The 18504-nt window shown below is 44.7% G+C and overlaps 1 protein-coding gene across 10 annotated transcripts in view; it reads right to left on the bottom strand.

Annotated features, from left to right (window-relative positions):
* The window catches only part of kcnc3b (potassium voltage-gated channel, Shaw-related subfamily, member 3b), a 37848-nt gene that overhangs the window by 13836 nt on the left and 5508 nt on the right, over positions 1 to 18504 (bottom strand). For 4 of the 10 annotated variants that reach the window (XM_057029405.1, XM_057029455.1, XM_057029465.1 and 1 more), the window contains exons 2-4: positions 16615 to 17302; positions 2630 to 3626; positions 1556 to 1750 (exon numbers count right to left, since the gene is read on the bottom strand). In XM_057029405.1, the coding sequence (XP_056885385.1) occupies positions 1556 to 1750; positions 2630 to 3626; positions 16615 to 17235 (1813 nt within the window). In that variant the 5' untranslated portion in view covers positions 17236 to 17302. Of the gene's footprint in view, positions 1 to 532; positions 662 to 1555; positions 1751 to 2629; positions 3627 to 16614; positions 17303 to 18504 lie in introns of all 10 variants that reach the window. The other 6 variants (XM_057029431.1, XM_057029424.1, XM_057029438.1 and 3 more) reach the window with 3 other exon arrangements.

Genomic DNA, 18504 nt, shown 5'->3' with positions numbered 1-18504 from the left:
CAGCGGAGCCCATGAAGGTAGCTACACGAGCACGCCCACAAACATGCACTCTTGCACTCATGAAGATTACACACTAAACATATATTGCAAATATTTGGTTTTATGATCCACGTTGTCAAGGATTCACACTTTTAAGGTGAAGAATGCCTGGCTGAGAATAGGTTTAATGCAATAAAATACCTCAAAATAGAACAGATTGATAACCAAAATGTCTTGGCTCCACCCAAACCTTGATAACTGGAGTAAATGACTAACTCTTCTGTTTGCACAAATCCCTTGACATGATTTTGAGAACTGACAGCAGACTTTCACAGAGAAAACCCCTCACACTATAGACACAACACTGTGGGAATAGCTGGCTAAAGTCATGCATCGTGTGTGCTCAGCTGCTGGAGTGTGCGCTGTGTGGGTTGTGCACCTAGAAAAAATACATGTGTCATTTGTGTGTCATGGAGAGTGAGATCAGATCTCTTTTCTGTGTGTATTCAGTTAAGAATTGGACATGGGCTCTGTTACATTAGATCAGTATTACCTCTGGCCTAGGGTTTGATCCAGGAGGAGGTGGAGTTTGCATTGAGGTCCTGCTGTAACAGAGACCCTTCCATCTTATACCAATCCTCAGTCAGAGGGGAGGCTGGGCTGGGTGCCAGGGCTGCGGCCTCTAGTTTGTTGTCAACAGGGGGGTATTAAAAGTTTGGAGGGAGTGTGGGGGAGTGTTTGGTGCAGGTTGGTGGCAGTGGTGGTGGTTAGATTGCAGTAGTAAATGAATTAAGGTGCCAGGTCGGTCATGAGCACAAAAATAATGCACAGGGTGAGGAAAGAAATGGGGCGGGAGGGTTGTTGGGGGGGTTTGGTGGTATAGAAAAGGGTCAACAAAGGAGGGATAAGGGCAAAGATGAATCAAAGGAGAGAGGGAGTTAGGAGGAACATGTGAGGCAGGTTAGGGAGGGAGGGAGGATACACCAAAATAAAAAGTCAGTTTAGAAATGGGAGGTGGGGGGGAGAGAGAGGGGGGAGAGAGCAGAAGTGACGAGAAGCAAATTAATGCGTGGTCAACTGTCTGAGACCTGAAGACAAAGAAAGATCATTTATGAGCATGAAAGACACATCAAGGGACACAGAACAAAACTACAGAGATAATGCTGACGGATGAAGAGAAAGAAGATGGGGAGACCTGACAGAGGGACAAAAAACACTGTCTGACAGATAAAATAAAAATATGATACAGACACACAGAAAACTTGATTATGAATAGGTGAAGACAGAGAAGAAGTGTGTGTGTTTGTGTGTGTGTGTGTGTGTGTGTTTTGCTTCTAGCTGTGATAGGAGTCTTCAGTCACAGGCTCAGACCTCAGCTAAATGTGTGTATCATCCAACCCAGCTTTGCTCGGTGATTGGATCGGATCCTACATACAGGACATATATGAGTACCTTCTGCTGCAAGCTATACATATTTATTATGTGTTCACAGCATGTTACCCCCAGCATCTTACTGTGTGTTTCTGTGTACATAAACAGGAATATTTATGCATCCGTCTCCTGGTGTGAAACGTACCTTTCCGCACATTCCCATCTGTGGCACGAAATTCCCTGGTGTTGAGCAGGAAGCAGGCGTGGTCCTGCTGATAGCGTTCTCGGGTGGATCCCCGCCCAATGGGGCTCCGTTCATCGGGGCTGAGCACCTGGTCTATGGTGGGGCAGTCCTCGTTAGCCAAGGCGGCTGAGGCTGCGTCACCATTCTGCTTGGAATCTGCAGAGAAAGTGAGGAGGGAAAACGTATGCAGGAGCATTACATTTTCCAAGATTCATTTAATTTTTTCTTATTAACAATACCTTTAGAACAAAATTAATATGTTGTGCTTAGGTCATATCCTTGGATCGAACAAGGACGCTACAGTGATACCTATTTACTTACTATACAGACAGGCTGACTAACGGCAACATGAAATCTGCACCATAAAAACTGTCAAACATTTCAAGCGGCATCAATATTTAGTCAATGGAGAGCCGTGCCCACCCACACTGATTATGTAGCGCTCTGTGCGGAGTATGTAGTGATAATACTGCAGAGAATTCATGGAGCCGACTGTCTGAAGGGTTACAGGCCAATTAGTGAGAACAGGCCTACAACTTCCTGTTACACAATGCAAAACCTGCAAGAAACCTCTTCAGACTGGAGGAAAGCCAGGCAGACGTGAGGAATAATCTCTGGCTCACTGATGACTCGGGCAGTTAAGGAAGGCATTAAAGGTGCATTATTGTTACACACTACAGATGCCCTGATGCTACAGCATGTAAAAAGCAGACAAAGAGCCAAATCACTGCTCTGCCACTAATGTCAGAGACAAATTATTGTGCAGTCAGCCCTATTTGAGATACATTAGCAGTTTTAACAGGTAATTGACTTTTCTTCCATGCTCTTGCATACTAACAGATGGAAAGTTGAAGACAACTATGGAGTTAACAGATAAAGTACATGTGGGTTCTGCTGTCCTAGTAAGTTCTCCAGTGTGGGTTAAGAACAACTCCTAATCCACCGCTGACCATTAAAATCATTAATCATTAATCAAACGGTCAATTACAACATTATGAATAATACCAAATGGATATGAGACCAAAAATGCCTTACCATTAAATCTCTCACCTCTGTTAATCTCAATAATTTCTTCTTGGGCGAGAGGACAGTCGCCTCCTATCCCACCAGAACCCATCACTCCTCCCAAGACATTTCCCAAGAGCCTTTGCGGTGATGCAGTGGCCATAGCCAGGGCATCGGGCTTGCAGTAGTTAGGGGATCCTGGTTGGGGTGCTCGGGGGATATGTTTGTTCTTCTTTTTGGGCAGCTTCTGCTTGGCCATGGCTAGCGAATAATACATGCCGAAGTTGTTGACAATTACAGGTACAGGCATGGCAATGGTCAGCACACCGGCCAAGGCACACAGCGCACCCACCAGCATCCCGGACCACGTCTCTGGGTACATGTCTCCATAGCCCAGAGTTGTCATGGTCACAACGGCCCACCAAAATCCAATCGGAATGTTCTTGAAGTTGGTGTGAGCACTGGCTGTTGGGTCGTCCGGATCGGCTCCAATTCGTTCGGCATAGTAGATCATAGTGGCAAAGATGAGGACGCCAAGGGCCAGGAAGATGATGAGCAGGAGGAATTCATTGGTGCTGGCACGCAGGGTGTGACCGAGGACGCGGAGACCCACAAAGTGACGGGTCAGCTTGAAGATTCGGAGGATACGGACAAAGCGGACGACACGTAGGAACCCCAGGACATCCTTGGCAGCTTTGGAGGAGAGACCGCTGAGGCCTACCTCCAGATAGAAGGGCAGAATGGCAACAAAATCGATGATGTTGAGGGCGCTTTTGAAGAATTCTAACTTGTCTGGACAGAAGGTGACCCGAAGCAGGACCTCAATGGTGAACCAGATCACACACACGCCCTCCACGTACGTCAACCAGCTGTCTGTCACCACTTCGTACACAATCTCTTCATGGGTAGTGTTGCCTTGTGTGACGTTCTCCGTCTTGTTGAGGATGGTGTTGAAAGCCTCATGCGTCTCCATGCAGAAGGTGGAGATGGAGAGGAGGATGAAGAATAGGGAAGCAAATGCCACGTACTGGAAGAAAAGAAAAAACAAAGAAAGAAAACATTAATTTCACAGCACTGTAACAGCAAAGTGAAAGGAAAATTAAAATTCAGTGCTGTAGAAACCAATGACACTGAATGCTTTAGAGACACTTTATGATCTAGCTCTTTTATGTGCAGCTGTCCAGCAGACCATGGCACAGTCTGTACTACTGTCAAATTGGACACAATTGTACGTGACAGTCGTGAATGATTGTGATGAAAATTGAAGCCCTGTCATGTGTTGGCGTTAGCAGCTGAAGAAAACAAAAACCATGCAACAAATTCTTGGCCTAAAGTTTTAGTGGCTAAATGTGCTGCAGTGGACAAGATGCTGAGACGTCATGAAAAATGCAGCGGTCAAAGATCGTTGCTTCTCGATGTGTCGCCTCATCTTTACTGCAGTGTCTCCGCGTTTGTTTGTGCATGCCTTATTTCCTTGGAGATAACACCCTGAACAGGGAGCAAACAATAAGCCAAGTGTTAAGCGTGATTCACAGAGCGCCACAGAGATCTCAGTGTGTTTGTTTTTGCTTCCTCCCCACTCAATGCAATATTCCTGACACTGGCTATCTGTGCATGCTTACGTCCACAAGTCGTATTTAACTGCAACCTCCAAAAGCCAGTGGCGTGACAGCACCAGCGTGCGTGTGTGAATGTGTGAGTGTGCGTGTGTGGCTACTGCACCACTTTCCCATCCATTCCTATGAGCCCTGCAGTGTATTTATAGATGCTGTATACTTTGTGCCTTATCAAATAAATAATAAAACACAGACATGGCCTGAAGAGCAAAAGGAAGAGGTAATTCATACTTGAGTGGGGTCCATATATATACGGAGCCTGAGTACCGTGCATCTATTGTGTGTGTGCATGCCCACATGTATGTATGTGTTTGTGAGTGTGTGTGTGTGTGTCACCATGCATTTTCAGACATGTACACTTATGTAACAGCAGCAGCAACATACTTACTAATAAGCCAAAGAGGCAGCAGCTTTGGCTTATTTTTCTTGAAAGGTCTCTCTCCTCTCTGCCAGCTTTTCTTTGAACTGGATATTGGAGGAGGAGCTACAGATATTTTCTCTTAAGTGCCTTCATGACAGAAGCACACTGAGCAGAAGATTTAAGACCCAGCGTCCCCGGGTGTATTTATGGGGGAGACTGGCGGACAAGCGTTAATCTACAGATGTGACCTTCCAGGAAAACCAATGACGGTTTTTACCTGAAAATGTAAAGTTGAATTAGAAAAAACAAAGCAGTTGTGTTAGTTCGAAGAGGGTTTGTTTTCTCCAGTCCCGCCACCCTGGACCGATTGAAACCAACCCCTCAGCACGATGTCTTCACCCTTTTCCCGCCTCCTCCTCCATTCTATCTCTTCTCCCTACCTCTTTTCTCTTTTCTGCTATGGTTCACGCTAGTCGATGTCTGACCTACTTTCTCAGATTGCTGCAGTGCTCTCCCTTCCTTCCTGTATCGTGAAAACACACACTCGCTCATGCTGAGCTTCTCAATCAGTTTTATACCTCTACCGCCATACCAGCCCGCCATCGCCACTATCCCACCACTGTTTCTGTCAACACCACAGGGAGGAAAAGAATCACCATTGGGACCTGATTTAGGAGCTCCCTCGGAGTACCAGGAAGTAGTGGTATACATTCATCTATATCATCAATATAGTGGAGAAAGTAATAATAAAGACTGGTGAGAATTTTGATACACTCTCAAACAAAAAAATTGAGACTAGACAATGAGGATTTGTGCTAACACAGGAGGTAAAGTCGAAGAGAGGTCAAAGAATGAAAAAGTAAGAGAGACAAAGGACAGAAAAAGGGAGGAACATTCAAATGCTGACCGAGCAGCGTAACCTGAGCATTGCAAGGCTATGCTGAGGTGGCTCGTTCTGAAACCAGACTAGAATGATGTCTATGTCAAGCTGCACATTTAAGAAGACAAAAGAGAGAACGCGGGGCATGAAAAGGCAGGAGGCTAAAACGGAGAGGCAGGACAAGATACAAGACAAGCGAAAAATAAACAACAGAGAAATATGAGTATCGTATAAGGAATATTAATGTTATTAGAGACGGAGGTAACTGTAGGGCTGAGAGGCTTCTCAGTTCAGGACCCAGGGGCGGAAAATATTGGATGGTGTGCTGGTAGCAGGGGGAGGTGGCGGAACCCCTTCAGAGCACTGCCAAGGTACCCTTCAGCAAGACGCACCCACCCTCCCTTTGACCCCCAAGGGAAAACCATTATTTAAAAGAATAAATTGTGTTCCAAATATATAAAAAAGTTGAAAGTTAAAATAAGTCAAAATATATTTCTGAAGTGTGACCCAAATCAAGTATGATATCTTGCGTTTATAAGCATCGTTCACGGAGAATTAAGCTCTGAGCAGAGAACAGTATGTCTAAATCTGGATTTAAAAAGTGGTTTATCAGCAAGTGAAAGACATATCTCAGACTGTTTTAGAAGGAAAGCTCTAGGTGGCAAAGAAAAGTGGTTAAAATTTAAAACAGGAGCACAGATCAGCTGGCAGCATTGTTTCATCCAGACAATATCTCTTCCTTTCACTCAGACATTCTTAAATTAACACACTCCCACATTTCTATAGATCTGTCAGGTCTCTCTGGTACAGTTTGAATACAGCAGAGGTTTGTGATTCAACTGCAAAACCTCCACTGATTTGGCCAATTTGCATTCTCTCCATCAACACTGGCATTACACACACAGGAAAAATGGTTTTGTGTGTGCAACCTCTTCTCAGGAAGGTGTGAATGAGTATTTTGGAAAATTTACACACTTTCCTACCTTCAAACTGCCAGGAAGAAACAAAAAGTGCTTCAGCACTTTTCTGTGTGACAGCAGGTTCCCAGGTGACATCATTAAACATTAAAACCCAGCAACACTTTTTAGTGTTGAGCTCAGGACCAACGACTTCTACACGGAAACCCCTTTGCTTCTACATACATCCTGCCCTTGTGCTGGGAACCAGTACTGGAACCAACAACACAAATATGTAATTGGCTCTCAAGTAGGTGTGAAAAGGCGTCATGACATTGAGCTTCCATTATTATAAGCATGCAGAAGTAGATTTAACCTCTTCCACTCTGCTGTAATTCAATTAATAATGTTGCAGTCAAAAGCCCCAATACCTTATTGATGGTGATGACACAAACTGCTTCATGGTTTCAGTAATTGAATTACACACTATTTCACACAGTAGATTAGACTGTGGATCTGACCATCAAATCAATATTGATCAGCCCATCATAACGGCCAGTCCTTTTGAGAGAAGCGAAAGGACAGCAGTCAATCTGTGTGAACGTTAATTTGAAGCTATTTATCAATGCAGCTCACTGATGTAGAGGGCTTGTGTGCGCGCGTAAGAGTGCATGTCTCTGCACACCGTGCGCGCACGCTCGCCCAGCACAGAGATGTGAGAGTGAATTGCAGCTACACAGGCCCCAATGTGATGGAGAGGGATGAGCAGAGGGAAGATGAGAAAGGAAGAGTCGGAGGGAGAGGATAAAAGGAGGAATGGTAATTTGTCACTTCATACTGATTTATCTCATCGGGCATTCTTGTGCTCCTTCCTTCTCACCGCTGCAGCACGGAGCTACATCTGTGCACCAGCGTGTTAATGGCTTGAATAAATGAACCAGAGGCTCACTGTAATATTGGTGGGGGGCTGAGTCCCCTCGAGTAAAACTACTGCATGTGTGTGTGTGTGGTGTGTGTGTGTGTGTGTGAGACACCTGCAGCCCAATGACCTTCAGGACCCAATAAAGTCTCCCTCAGTCTATGGACTCCGAAATTCGATTTAAAAAAAGATCATCAACATAAATTTAACAGTGCAGAGAGGAAAGGGAAGAGAGAAATGAGGTTAACGATAGAGAACGTTGATTGTGTTTTAATGGACGAATGGCGATGAGAGCGTGAAGGAATGGAGGTGAAAAACGTGAGAGGAGAGTCGAGCTCGGGGAGGGAGCAGTGCAACCGACAGTGCAGTGCAGAGACGGTTCAGAACAAAGGAGGAGGTGCTGGGAGAGCACGAACGTAAGTGATATAAAACCAAGGAGAGATGGTCGGCGCTGATATTAGCCCTACAGGCGGTTTTGCATGCACAGCAGTGCGCCGCGCTCTTCCTTAACGGGGCCCGAGTGGCGCTGTGTTGACTGCTGCACCATCCACAAGAGCTTTATCATTACAGTATTACCACAGCCCTGACTGACTCTCTGTCACCATGACAACCACTGCGTTAGCCTCTGCTTTCAGGCACCAAGGACAGGACTAAGCCAAATACTGCTCCTATACAGCTGATGATCTGAATGTTGGTTTGATGGCTGAATGAAAGCTACGCCAAGCGACCTTGACAGATATAGGAAGACAAATAAAAGGTTTTGCTTCTGTGCAGCACAGCTTCCTTTTTTTCTGCCATGCGTACTGATGGCGATATTTGATCAGCATTAGTATGACAAACGGCAGCGCACAAAGATGGAAGGGTGTGGAGTCTTTTCCAGAGGGCAAAGCAAATGGGTGAACACTGCTGCAGAGTCAGCACTGATAAGAAGACATTGAAGGATGATCTGAAATCTATACATGAATGAGACATGAAAAAAATGAACATTTAAACTATGTGATGTACAGAATGTTCTCCTGAAGGACAACTTCAGCAGCCTATTATGTTGGGTGAAACGACTGAGGCCATCACTCAAAGTCTTCCAAAGTAGCCACTTAGTGTGCAGTCTGTGTCTAACCTTGGGTGGCTTACAGGAATAACCTGCACTTGTACCATCGCCATCAGCATCTTCATCATCATCACTGTTGTCATCACTGTTCTGAAATAAACACTGCAGGGCAAATGAAGATTTTGCTCCTTTGGACTACAAAAATGACAAACACTCGCAAGGAAAACAAAGAGAACCTGTAAAATGACAGAAGAGGATATGTGTGTTTTTTTTAACATCACATCAGAGAACTGATTTTAAATTTAACCCAGTTATGCATAAATTGGTTTGACTGGCCCATAAAAGCAGTGGCTTTTAATGTGATTCGGTATTCTATTATAAATCATTCAAAACACAGTACAAAGTGGCTCACTCTTCCAGACAAAGATGTGCAAGATGTTTTCATTAAAGATAAAAAAAACCTCAATCACAGTGGTTTTACCTGTTCCATCATATTCATCAGAACTTCAGAAATACACTCTTTTGTTATTGTTATCTCCACATTGTCTGCTAAAACTGTTCCTGACCACCGGGAGATTGAACTAGCTTTAATGACAAGTGATCAATCCCCCAACAATAATTGATAGCAACACATCCATAACATCACGCACAAAAAAAAAAGAGAAAAATTTCAGATTCTGATCTTGATAATCGAAAGCACTGCAGCCATGACATACCAAGAGGAAATCTGGTTGACGCAGGTGGAAGACCTTCTGAATGGAATATTGTGATGACTTTAAGGGTGCAAACCCACTAAGGGACACTGATGACAGAAAAGGGCTGAATTGAAGGCTATAATTAGCCGTTGCTCTGTGTAATCCTTGGTGATATTTTACTTTCTGAAAAACAAGTGATCCCGGCCAAATTTCAATCACAAAAAAGACATCTGCTTTAGACATTCCCTCTTTGACTCAACACCTTCACATGCTACAGTGGAATCCTTTAGCTCCCCCACCCACCCACGCACACAGAACCACACACATACACGCGCGGGCTAACTCTGGCGGACACGTCATGGTGTTGTATTGGCACTGCAGTGCTCAGGTTCCCAGTCTAATTCACACGGTCAAACATTTCTGCAGACGACGCCGTGTGGAGGTGACTGAACTGAACTAAACGTGTTCGTTCCCTCTCCTCTGTTTTGTATTCGCTCCAGATTACTGCAGCATGCCATGTCCTTGTGACGCAGCCCACGCCCCCTTTTTCCTTTCTGCCGATCCTCTTATTTTCCTCCCTTACTCACCCCTTCCCGCAACCATCCTCTCCCATCCTGCGGCTAAGGACGCATAAAAGCAAGTTTGGTAATTGCGCTGATGGCTGACTGCCTTCTGCCCCACCTGCCTCTTTTTCATCCTCTCTTCGTCTGTAGGGGTCCCATAATCAATCTCATAACATAAAAGAGAAAGTTAAATGTCATTAAAATTCCCAAATCAATCACTAGAAGACGTTTTCCCAGAGCCACAATTGTGCCACAATTATTGGCAGATTTTTTTTAAAGAGAATATCCCCTTTTTGAGTCCTTTAACTCCTTCTAATTTTATACAGGTCTTGTTTTGCTCTGCTTCCACGCTGCTGCCACTTGGACAGGAGGGACAATCACAAGGAAACAGATGGCCACACAGTAACGACACCTTCCAATGTCATTTTCCAGAGGAATGAGCAGGGATACAGATGACTGTTTAAGTGCCACGAGCTAAAAACACCTGGTCGGCCGTGCACAGAAACTGTTAAAACAGGTCCTTTAGCAAAAATAACATAAACAGAGACTGGTCAACAAGAGGAAACACGTATTTTGCAACCTATTTGTAAGAAATTTAACATAAGCACAAAAAATGGTGATTTAAATCTAAGATTTACAGGCAATCTTTAATGATCTGACTGGAAAAAAAATGTGTTCGCAACACCACCTGACAACATGTTAACCCAAAACCACATCAGGTCTTTAACCCCTTTATTTGGGACATTCACGTGTGCTAAAGAGATCCCTGCCGGGTTATGCGCAGAGGCGTGACACATGAAGTGATTTATCAATGAGATGTGAGAGTCGATGCTCAGCAGAATGGTTTATGGGCAGCTACACTTACAGAATATGGGCCACTGTGCAAAGGTGAATGTACTGAGGGTGATTGATGGTCATCTCAGGGTTTGAGGGGTCAACCGTAAGATGCATGTTGTGATGGAAGGGGGTAAATGTGTTTCTATACCACATATCTGCATGCCAGATATTGCACATGAATAATTGACTATCTTGGCAAAGGAATTTTCATAAAGTACAGTATTACATGTAAACAAGTGAGCACACAGGGTGTATCCACATGGTTGATGAGCGCGGTTGGAGACAATACACTGATTTGACAAGATTTTCCCCATTTAGAGAATTCAGACTCCCACCATTGTAATCGGCTCTGGCACCATCCGGGCTTAAAAACCATGCCAGGACCCAGAATCACTGTGATCCCTGAGTGTAAGAGTATGCCATCAATGGACCCCCACAAGCCCCCTGCATGAGTGTGGGGATGTCGCATTTTCAGCAGAATCCCCACTTTAAGGCTATTGCTTTAAATCTATACAATGGATTGTGAATAACCATCAGCATTCCCCCAAAAATCTATATATATATATATTAAGATGAAGAGTTGCGTGCTGAACTAGTTCTTGCCTCTTGGAAACTGCAAGACAACCAGAGGAATGCTATAATAAAGCAAAGTCCATCACCGCACACCAATTCCTCTCTTCAAAAGGATCTTTAAGAATTTGTCTAATTATTAAGCTGCTGCTGATTTTTTTTTTTTTATTATTATTTGTATGGAGCTACAATTCAACTAACATTCACTGAGTAAAGGAACATACCGCTACATTTTCCAGCTAAAATGGCATTGAAGGTTATAGTGAGTGTGACTGGTCTTGTAAGAGCTGAGCTTATGTGATCATTTTCAATCATAAACGGTACTTCTATTGCTAGAAATTTAAAGAGGTTTAAATCACTGTAGAGAAACTCTCCCTCTGATGTGATCCAGACCTTCACACGTGATGGTTTACGATCTTGAGCCTCATCTCGTCCGTTAGTCACTTACAAGTTGTGCACCGGATGTTTCCAACTGTTATTTACCAATCTCTACACAAAGCAGCATTTGTAGCACAGTAAGGACTGAGTTCCTCCTTGTCTTCTTCCAAACTGGCCTTTGTACACTCCTTTGATGCAGTATGTTGGGAGTGCCATTGTATCCAAAGCCCCTCATTACTGAAGGTCATGTCTGTTTTTGCCAACTCCTGTAGTTTTTCGTAAATATTCAATCTTCCTGTTTTGTCATTAACAGAGCAATGTGTTGTATGGCTGCCAGTCAATGACACAAAGACCTCCTTCTCATCTTTGCTATTTTCAGTTAGAGCCCGGGGAGTCGGGGGGGCTCATACTGTAGCAGGGTCAGGGGTTCCAACAGAAGGACCAGAAGCACAGAGGAAAGTATATCAATTCACTAAGTGCCTTTAAAAAATGCCATAACATGTTGATTTCACGCCATTGCCAACCTTTGACTTGAGGGTGCTCATTCATGTGAATTTATGTTCATGATCTGAGTTATGTGCAATTGTTAACAGCTAGTTCTCTGACAGGAAGCTGTTTGTGCTGCTTTTCAAAATAATAGGTTAAGATTTCATGTGCGTCCTGCAGGACTGTTGGTGTCAATGAGCTGCTGATAATGCCTAAAGATGACTTATATATAGTTGCAAATAAACAAATAAATGATTTATATTGCAGCCGTGTGACAATAATCACAGAGCTGAGCTGGAATTCAACATAACAGCACTCCTATTAAATTGGCTTAATTTAATAATATGTTAAACATCTGTTTGGAGAGTTACATATACTAGATATATGTAAAATCTCCTTTTTCTGATTGTTTCACTGCTTCACTAGATTTACATTGTAAATACAATACAACTTACATTCTGCTTTTTCTGTCAGTACCGTCCCCCTAAATTAATTAGAATTGTAAGAAGAAGAGGAGGCAGAAGAGGAAATCAGATTAGAGACTAGGCCTTTTACAATGGTTCCTTCACAGACATGAGGTCAGAGGTTATGAGTTTTGAGGTATGTGGCTCTGGGGCAAATAAGATACACTTGTCTCCACAAAAACAGGGGCAAAAAGTGTTGCTGAAATTCTACAGAAGGCACATTTTTGATGAAAACAGCAACAAACAAGTGAGACATGACCTCTAGTGGAAAGAGGGTCTCTGAACATTGAACCACTTTCTACTAAATGAATCAAAAGAGTGTAAGGAGATCTATTTCGATGCCACATTGTCTGGAGATTGTTGAAAATAATAGCTGGAAACTTCCGGAGGACAACTGGCAGCTGACCAGGACTCAGCATCGTGCCCAGCTTTTCTGGGCCTGACCTCAGCTTTTCTGATACGGATTCATGAAGTTTTTAAGACCCATATTAACCATAATTAGACAGCATTAGCCAATATAATCTGGGTCTCTTTACAACGCAAATCTCTGCCTCATAGTTCAGATGAATATGTCCTATCTTTAAAACTGGCATTTCTCTGTACAGCTTGGAGAATATAGCTCCACCTCAGCCCCTCCTACCTCCAAAGTCTCACAAAGCTCCATTTTAGGTCCAGTTTTATTTCTGCTTTATATGCTGCCACTTGGTTATGTACTTAAAAAATAAAATCTTTCTTTCCACTGCTATGCTGACGGTGTCCAGATCTACTTGTACTTAAAAAATCTTTCACATGACAGATGTTCTTGGCCATCTAACCTCAAACTTCTGTTCATCTGTGAAAAATCTTGGTGCGACCTTTGAAACCAGACTGAGGCCCTGTCCCCGTGGAGCCAGGATTAGGGGTACATGTCAAAGTCTTTTGTCGTATGGACGTTTCACCCACAGGGAACGGGCACCTTATAAGCACCTTTCTTGAACAGCACCTACCACACACACACTTACCCCACCTCCACCACCATCTTGAGCCTCATCTCAAGTCAGTTAGCCACTGAGAAGTTGTGCATCACAATTTTCCAACAGTAGCAGAGTGTAGACAGTATTGACTGTATGAGATGCTCCTTGTGTTTTTCACAATTACCCTTTATAGCCAGTAAGTTCCGTTATATCCGGAACCTATCTTTTCCAAAGAAGGTCATGTCTCATTTTTGGCTGCTGTGTTCGACAAAGATTGCCTTGGCAAAAGGTTCCTATTTTCTCCAAAATATTCAAATTTCGTCATGAGACACTTAATACTGAATGGGCTCTTGACATTGACAAAGGCACATATTTTGCAGGTCCTTTACATCTTTGCTATTTTCAGGTAGCCCACAGTGAGAGACACAAAATCAAATTATATTTCACTGTATTGCACCACTGCCATGCGATTCATTTTTATTTAAGTCAAGTAAGTAATAAACACGTCCATAAATTGGTATAGTGCATGGTCATATTCACCCAGCCCATGTGGTGGCAATGCCAAATGTGGCTGATTAGATTCCAACTCTGCTCACTGGTCTGCCCATACTCATGTGTGATTGTACCTGTTTATTAAAAAGGTAAGTGACTGAATACAATTATTATCCTAAGTATTATTTCAACAGGATCACAGTAACTCCTTCGTGCTGGAGGAGAGATAATCAGCCAGATAATCACATAAATGAGTGACACCTCGTGACACTGTATTACATTAGCCCCTGTTCAGTACTGGGGGCTCCTTCTTCTTCCATATCAGAATGTTTTACACATTAGAACTTATAACAGTTAAAGTTAAAAATATAGGAACTGGATCGGCCAAGATTAAACCCTCCACAGGATCTCAGTGACATCACTGCTGCATTACAAGTCAACCGCGGGTGGATCAATAAAGAAATCAAATGCAAAGTGGTTTGTATGACACCCCATCATATACAAGCAAATACACGTATAAATTTTGGCAGTGGGTTGACAGTCATGTTTTACTCCAACTCTCAGGGAGACGTGTCAGTTTTAATGTGATGGACGAATACAGAATGCCCATAAAATAAACAAAAAGGAGAAGATAATCAATTGATCATCAATCAATAGGCAAGCAGGAGAGCTGGGTTGGAATGGCTCAAGCCTCCTCGCATAATCGAAGATGAAAAGAATGGGTTCCCCGCCCCTCCATTGTGCAGCACCTTTCTATATGGTTGTCACTTATCTCTGTTTACCTCAAACCTGTTCTGCCTCTCATTCTTTTTGTCCCACTCCTGCTCCCTTTCGGTGCATTTTCGTTCCATCTTGCCCCTTCTCTATTTCCCTCTCTCTGTCTCTCGCCTCCCCCACCTCTTTTCTCTTCTACCAATGCTCCCCCTCCTCTCTCCCATGTCTACTGCAGCAGAAAATCCAGCACAGACACCAGCATGTGTGTTTGTGCGTATAAGACGGATCTGCAGGCAAAGCTCATATGGTCTTGAGCAAATAAAGATTTTTTTTTTTTAAAAACCCTGAATGGTGGTCAAACGCTCTGATCCACACTGATTGCTGAAGGTTACATTACAGCCATGCAAATATACCCCTTAAAACATTAGCGTAATGCCTCTCTTCACGTCTCCCTTTATTTCCTCTCGTCTCCCTCTCATCTCTTTGTATTTCCACATCAGCATCTCATTTTTCCATCCTAGCTTCTCTCCATTCTCTCTGTCTTTCCTCTCCTCATATAATTTGCATCTCTTTGGACCGATGACCAAGACGTTCTTCCCCATCAGACAGGACACTTTCAGGAAGAGCAAGGGTGGGATGAGAAACAGTGATTTGGGTCACATCCCCGTTTGACGTTCAGCGCTTGCATGTGTTAGAACTAAATGGGACCGCATTCGTGCACAACGAGCCACTGAAATGAATGCCGCCGTCTAACCATCTGTAATCTCACCCTGCTATCCCAAAACCCGCAAAAAGCGGTCATTAAACCTGATGAATTCTGGATGTTGTAGAATTCGTGAGATTTTCACTGTGGTGTGTAACTGTAAATTACATAATGCACAGCATTGGAGCAGCGATGCAGCAGCTGCGGTAGCCTGAGTGTGGCTAAAGGAATGCTCCAAATGTTGTCTCCTTCAGCTTTGTGAGAAATGTTGGAGCTGTTCACCTCTCGTTTTGGACATTCCCCCGAGGGGTTACTGTACCATGCTATGAGCTGCTTTGTTGCACGTAGAAAGGCTTGTGTGTGCATGTGCGTGTGTGTTTAGGGGCTAATCATTTCAAATGGAGGAATAGGAAGAAAAATCCTTTCTGTCTTTTTTTTTTTAAATCCAGAGAGGTGGATCATGTCCCCTGTCCATCAAAACCTGATTTCTGGTGCCAGAGAAGACTCTTTGTGTTCGTGTGTGTGTGTTCGTGCGTGTGTGTGTGTGTGTGGGGGGGGGGGTTACAGCAGATTCTCACATGAAGGAATGAACTGGTTACCGAAGCTATCTGATGATTGTTTTGAATAACAAGTGCACCAATGATATCGATTTATCTACAGCATATCTGGATGCTCACACAGAAAAGTAGTACTGATACACCAATTGGTAGAGAGCACTGATCAGACTGGATCAATGACTTTCTAAAACAACAGAAATGTGTGATCAAGTAGATAGATGCACCAGTCTGACGAAAACACAGGACAACAATCCTACTGTAAATGTTTTCATGCCTGCGCATCTGAAACAGTCGTGGTTAGTTGCTACACCATGTCTGTGCCATCAAATGCCATTCATTGTTGACTTCAAAGAGATCTGTCATTAACTATTTACATGAAAACAGTAACGGGTCTTCCAGCAGTGGAGCAAGATGCGCGTAACAGCAGCAATCCGTGCGTAAAATCCATGTAGCCCTGAAACAACACAGCTGGGCACCACGAAAAGCAAATGTGGGAAAAGACATGCGCGTCCTCTAACTAAGATTCGGGGACATATGAGCGTCCTCGGGACCGCGCTACGCTAACGTGAAATACGGCGCAGGATGGGCATCGTAAACGGACAAATGCGACCTAATAGAGGCGCTTTTTCTGCTTACTTGTGCTACCAGCATTAAAAACTCAATGTCATCAAGTCAATATATCCCGCCGTCAGTGACATACCGACACTCACCGGCCTGCAGGTATATTATGCGGGACAGGTGCATCGGCACGGACCGTGATCAGGAATATGAACACGACATTAAAACAAAGTTTTGACAACTTATTATAACTCCGGCAGTCTATTCAGACCCATGCAACAGTACAAAAATAAGTTGGTCCCTCGAGGAGAGACGAGAGACTCACCCGGGCATATTTGGAGGAATAAGGGTCTTCAAAGAGTGCCCATATTCTCGGCTGCCAGGTTTTCCACCAGCCTGCTTTCCTGGCGTCCTCCTGCATGCACAGTCTTTTCAAGTCCCCATCCGCACCGCCGAGCGCCGGGTCGTCGTCCGGTGCGTCCGGTTCTGGAGTCTCAAAGCTGTCCAGCGCCTCCTCCGCATCTCGGTGCTGCCGGTAATTCATCCAGCAACACGCCTCCACGTCCGTCTCATCGATGCCCCAGAAGGCCAGCTCCTCTTCGAATAGGGGGCCGCACACATCGTTGGGACAATGCAACTTCCCGGTGCGGTAATAGTTGAGGATGAAGGAAAACACTGACGGGTGACGGTCGAAGAAGAACTCGTCTAATTTGGGGTCGTAGTCGAAGTTGCTGAACGCATCCGGCTCGGTGAGCCACGATAAACGGGTACCAGGCAACGTTTTCAGGGTGCTCCGGTAGGTCTCATGCCGCACCCCCCCGCAGTTTATAACAATTTTGTCGCTTTCCGACGGACAAGTCATGTCTGCGCTGTAACATGCTTTGTTGGACGACTTGTTCCCACCCTTGCGCCCTTTAAAAGAGGATACACACACCGAACTGAGCATAGAGGACCGGGGGGAGGGAGAGGATGAGAGAAAACCGAAGGGAGGAGGAGGGAGGAGTCTGAGGAGTCTGCGGGGAGAGAAAAAAGGGCAGAAAATTTAGCAGAAGGGAGAACTAGACAGAGAATATCAACGTTGCATTACACAATAAGAAACACACGCTGATGGCAGTTGCCATTGCAATTATTTATTGGAGACTCGGTTAATGGGAGGACGGTAAAATGACCTTGCGCTGCATGGGTGAGTGAGTGGGGAGAGGGAGAAGAAGGAGGAGGAGGATCTGGCGTGAACATGAGCGATGGCAAAGTTGTGTTTAACTTGGCTGCCACATACACAGAAACAGCGGTCACATGTAGGAGTCGGTGATGAGGAAATAGCCCCAGTCTCTGGAGGTCCCGGATCTCTTTATTCCCTCTGCGGAACCACTGTTCCAACTACCGTTCAGGTTGACAACCTCCAAATTGATCCGGATGACGCTCAAGCCAGTGATCAGTCAAATCCTCTCCCTAATTAGACCACACTGACACTTGAGTGTCTCCCCACCCCAACCACGCGCGTGCGCGCGTCTCTCCAACGGGCGGATGAAATGCCTGTAAGACGGGGCGAACCCGGGGTTCCATTTCTCTGCTTACGGACGCACACGCCCGCGCGCACACGCACACACCTTTCTTTCTGACGTAAGGTGTCGCAGCCCCGAGTGTGTTAATTGTCTCTCGAGAATGCAGCGCCCGTACTAGATCTCTTCAATCAGGCTAGGTGCCCCCCACCCAACCCCTATCACTCACACACACAAACACACACGCACGCACACACACACGAACATCAAACTCTCGCTGTGCGACATGCACAGTTATGTCAGTGCATCATCTGCCAATGGCGAGGGGCTGTCGTAAATCGCTTTTTTTTTCTCCGAGATCAAAAAGGACAGAACAATGAGAAAACCAAATGGGGCGAAAAGGGGGGGAGGGGTGTGGGGGGAGGGGGGGGGAGCAGAGTGAAGCGGATGCAGCGGCTCGCGCGATACGGAGAAACAGGGGGTCGGAAACAAGCGTGCACTACAAATGTGAATGGATTCTGCTGCAGTAAGAATCAAGAACCCCCCCCGCATGCGAGGTCAAATAATTCGCCCGCGAGCTGTGTTGAGGCACGCGCCCACAGCCGATCCTATAGAGGCGCCGTATCTATGTTGTTAACCTTCTCCCCTATTCAAAGAAATGCACCACTATCCTCCCCCTCCTCTCCCGTCAGCTCCCTCTCTTTCTCTCTCTCTCT

The sequence above is a fragment of the Takifugu flavidus genome, chromosome 1 (assembly GCF_003711565.1).
Source record: "Takifugu flavidus isolate HTHZ2018 chromosome 1, ASM371156v2, whole genome shotgun sequence".
NCBI lineage: Eukaryota > Metazoa > Chordata > Actinopteri > Tetraodontiformes > Tetraodontidae > Takifugu > Takifugu flavidus.
This window is presented reverse-complemented; position numbering and strand designations above follow the sequence as displayed.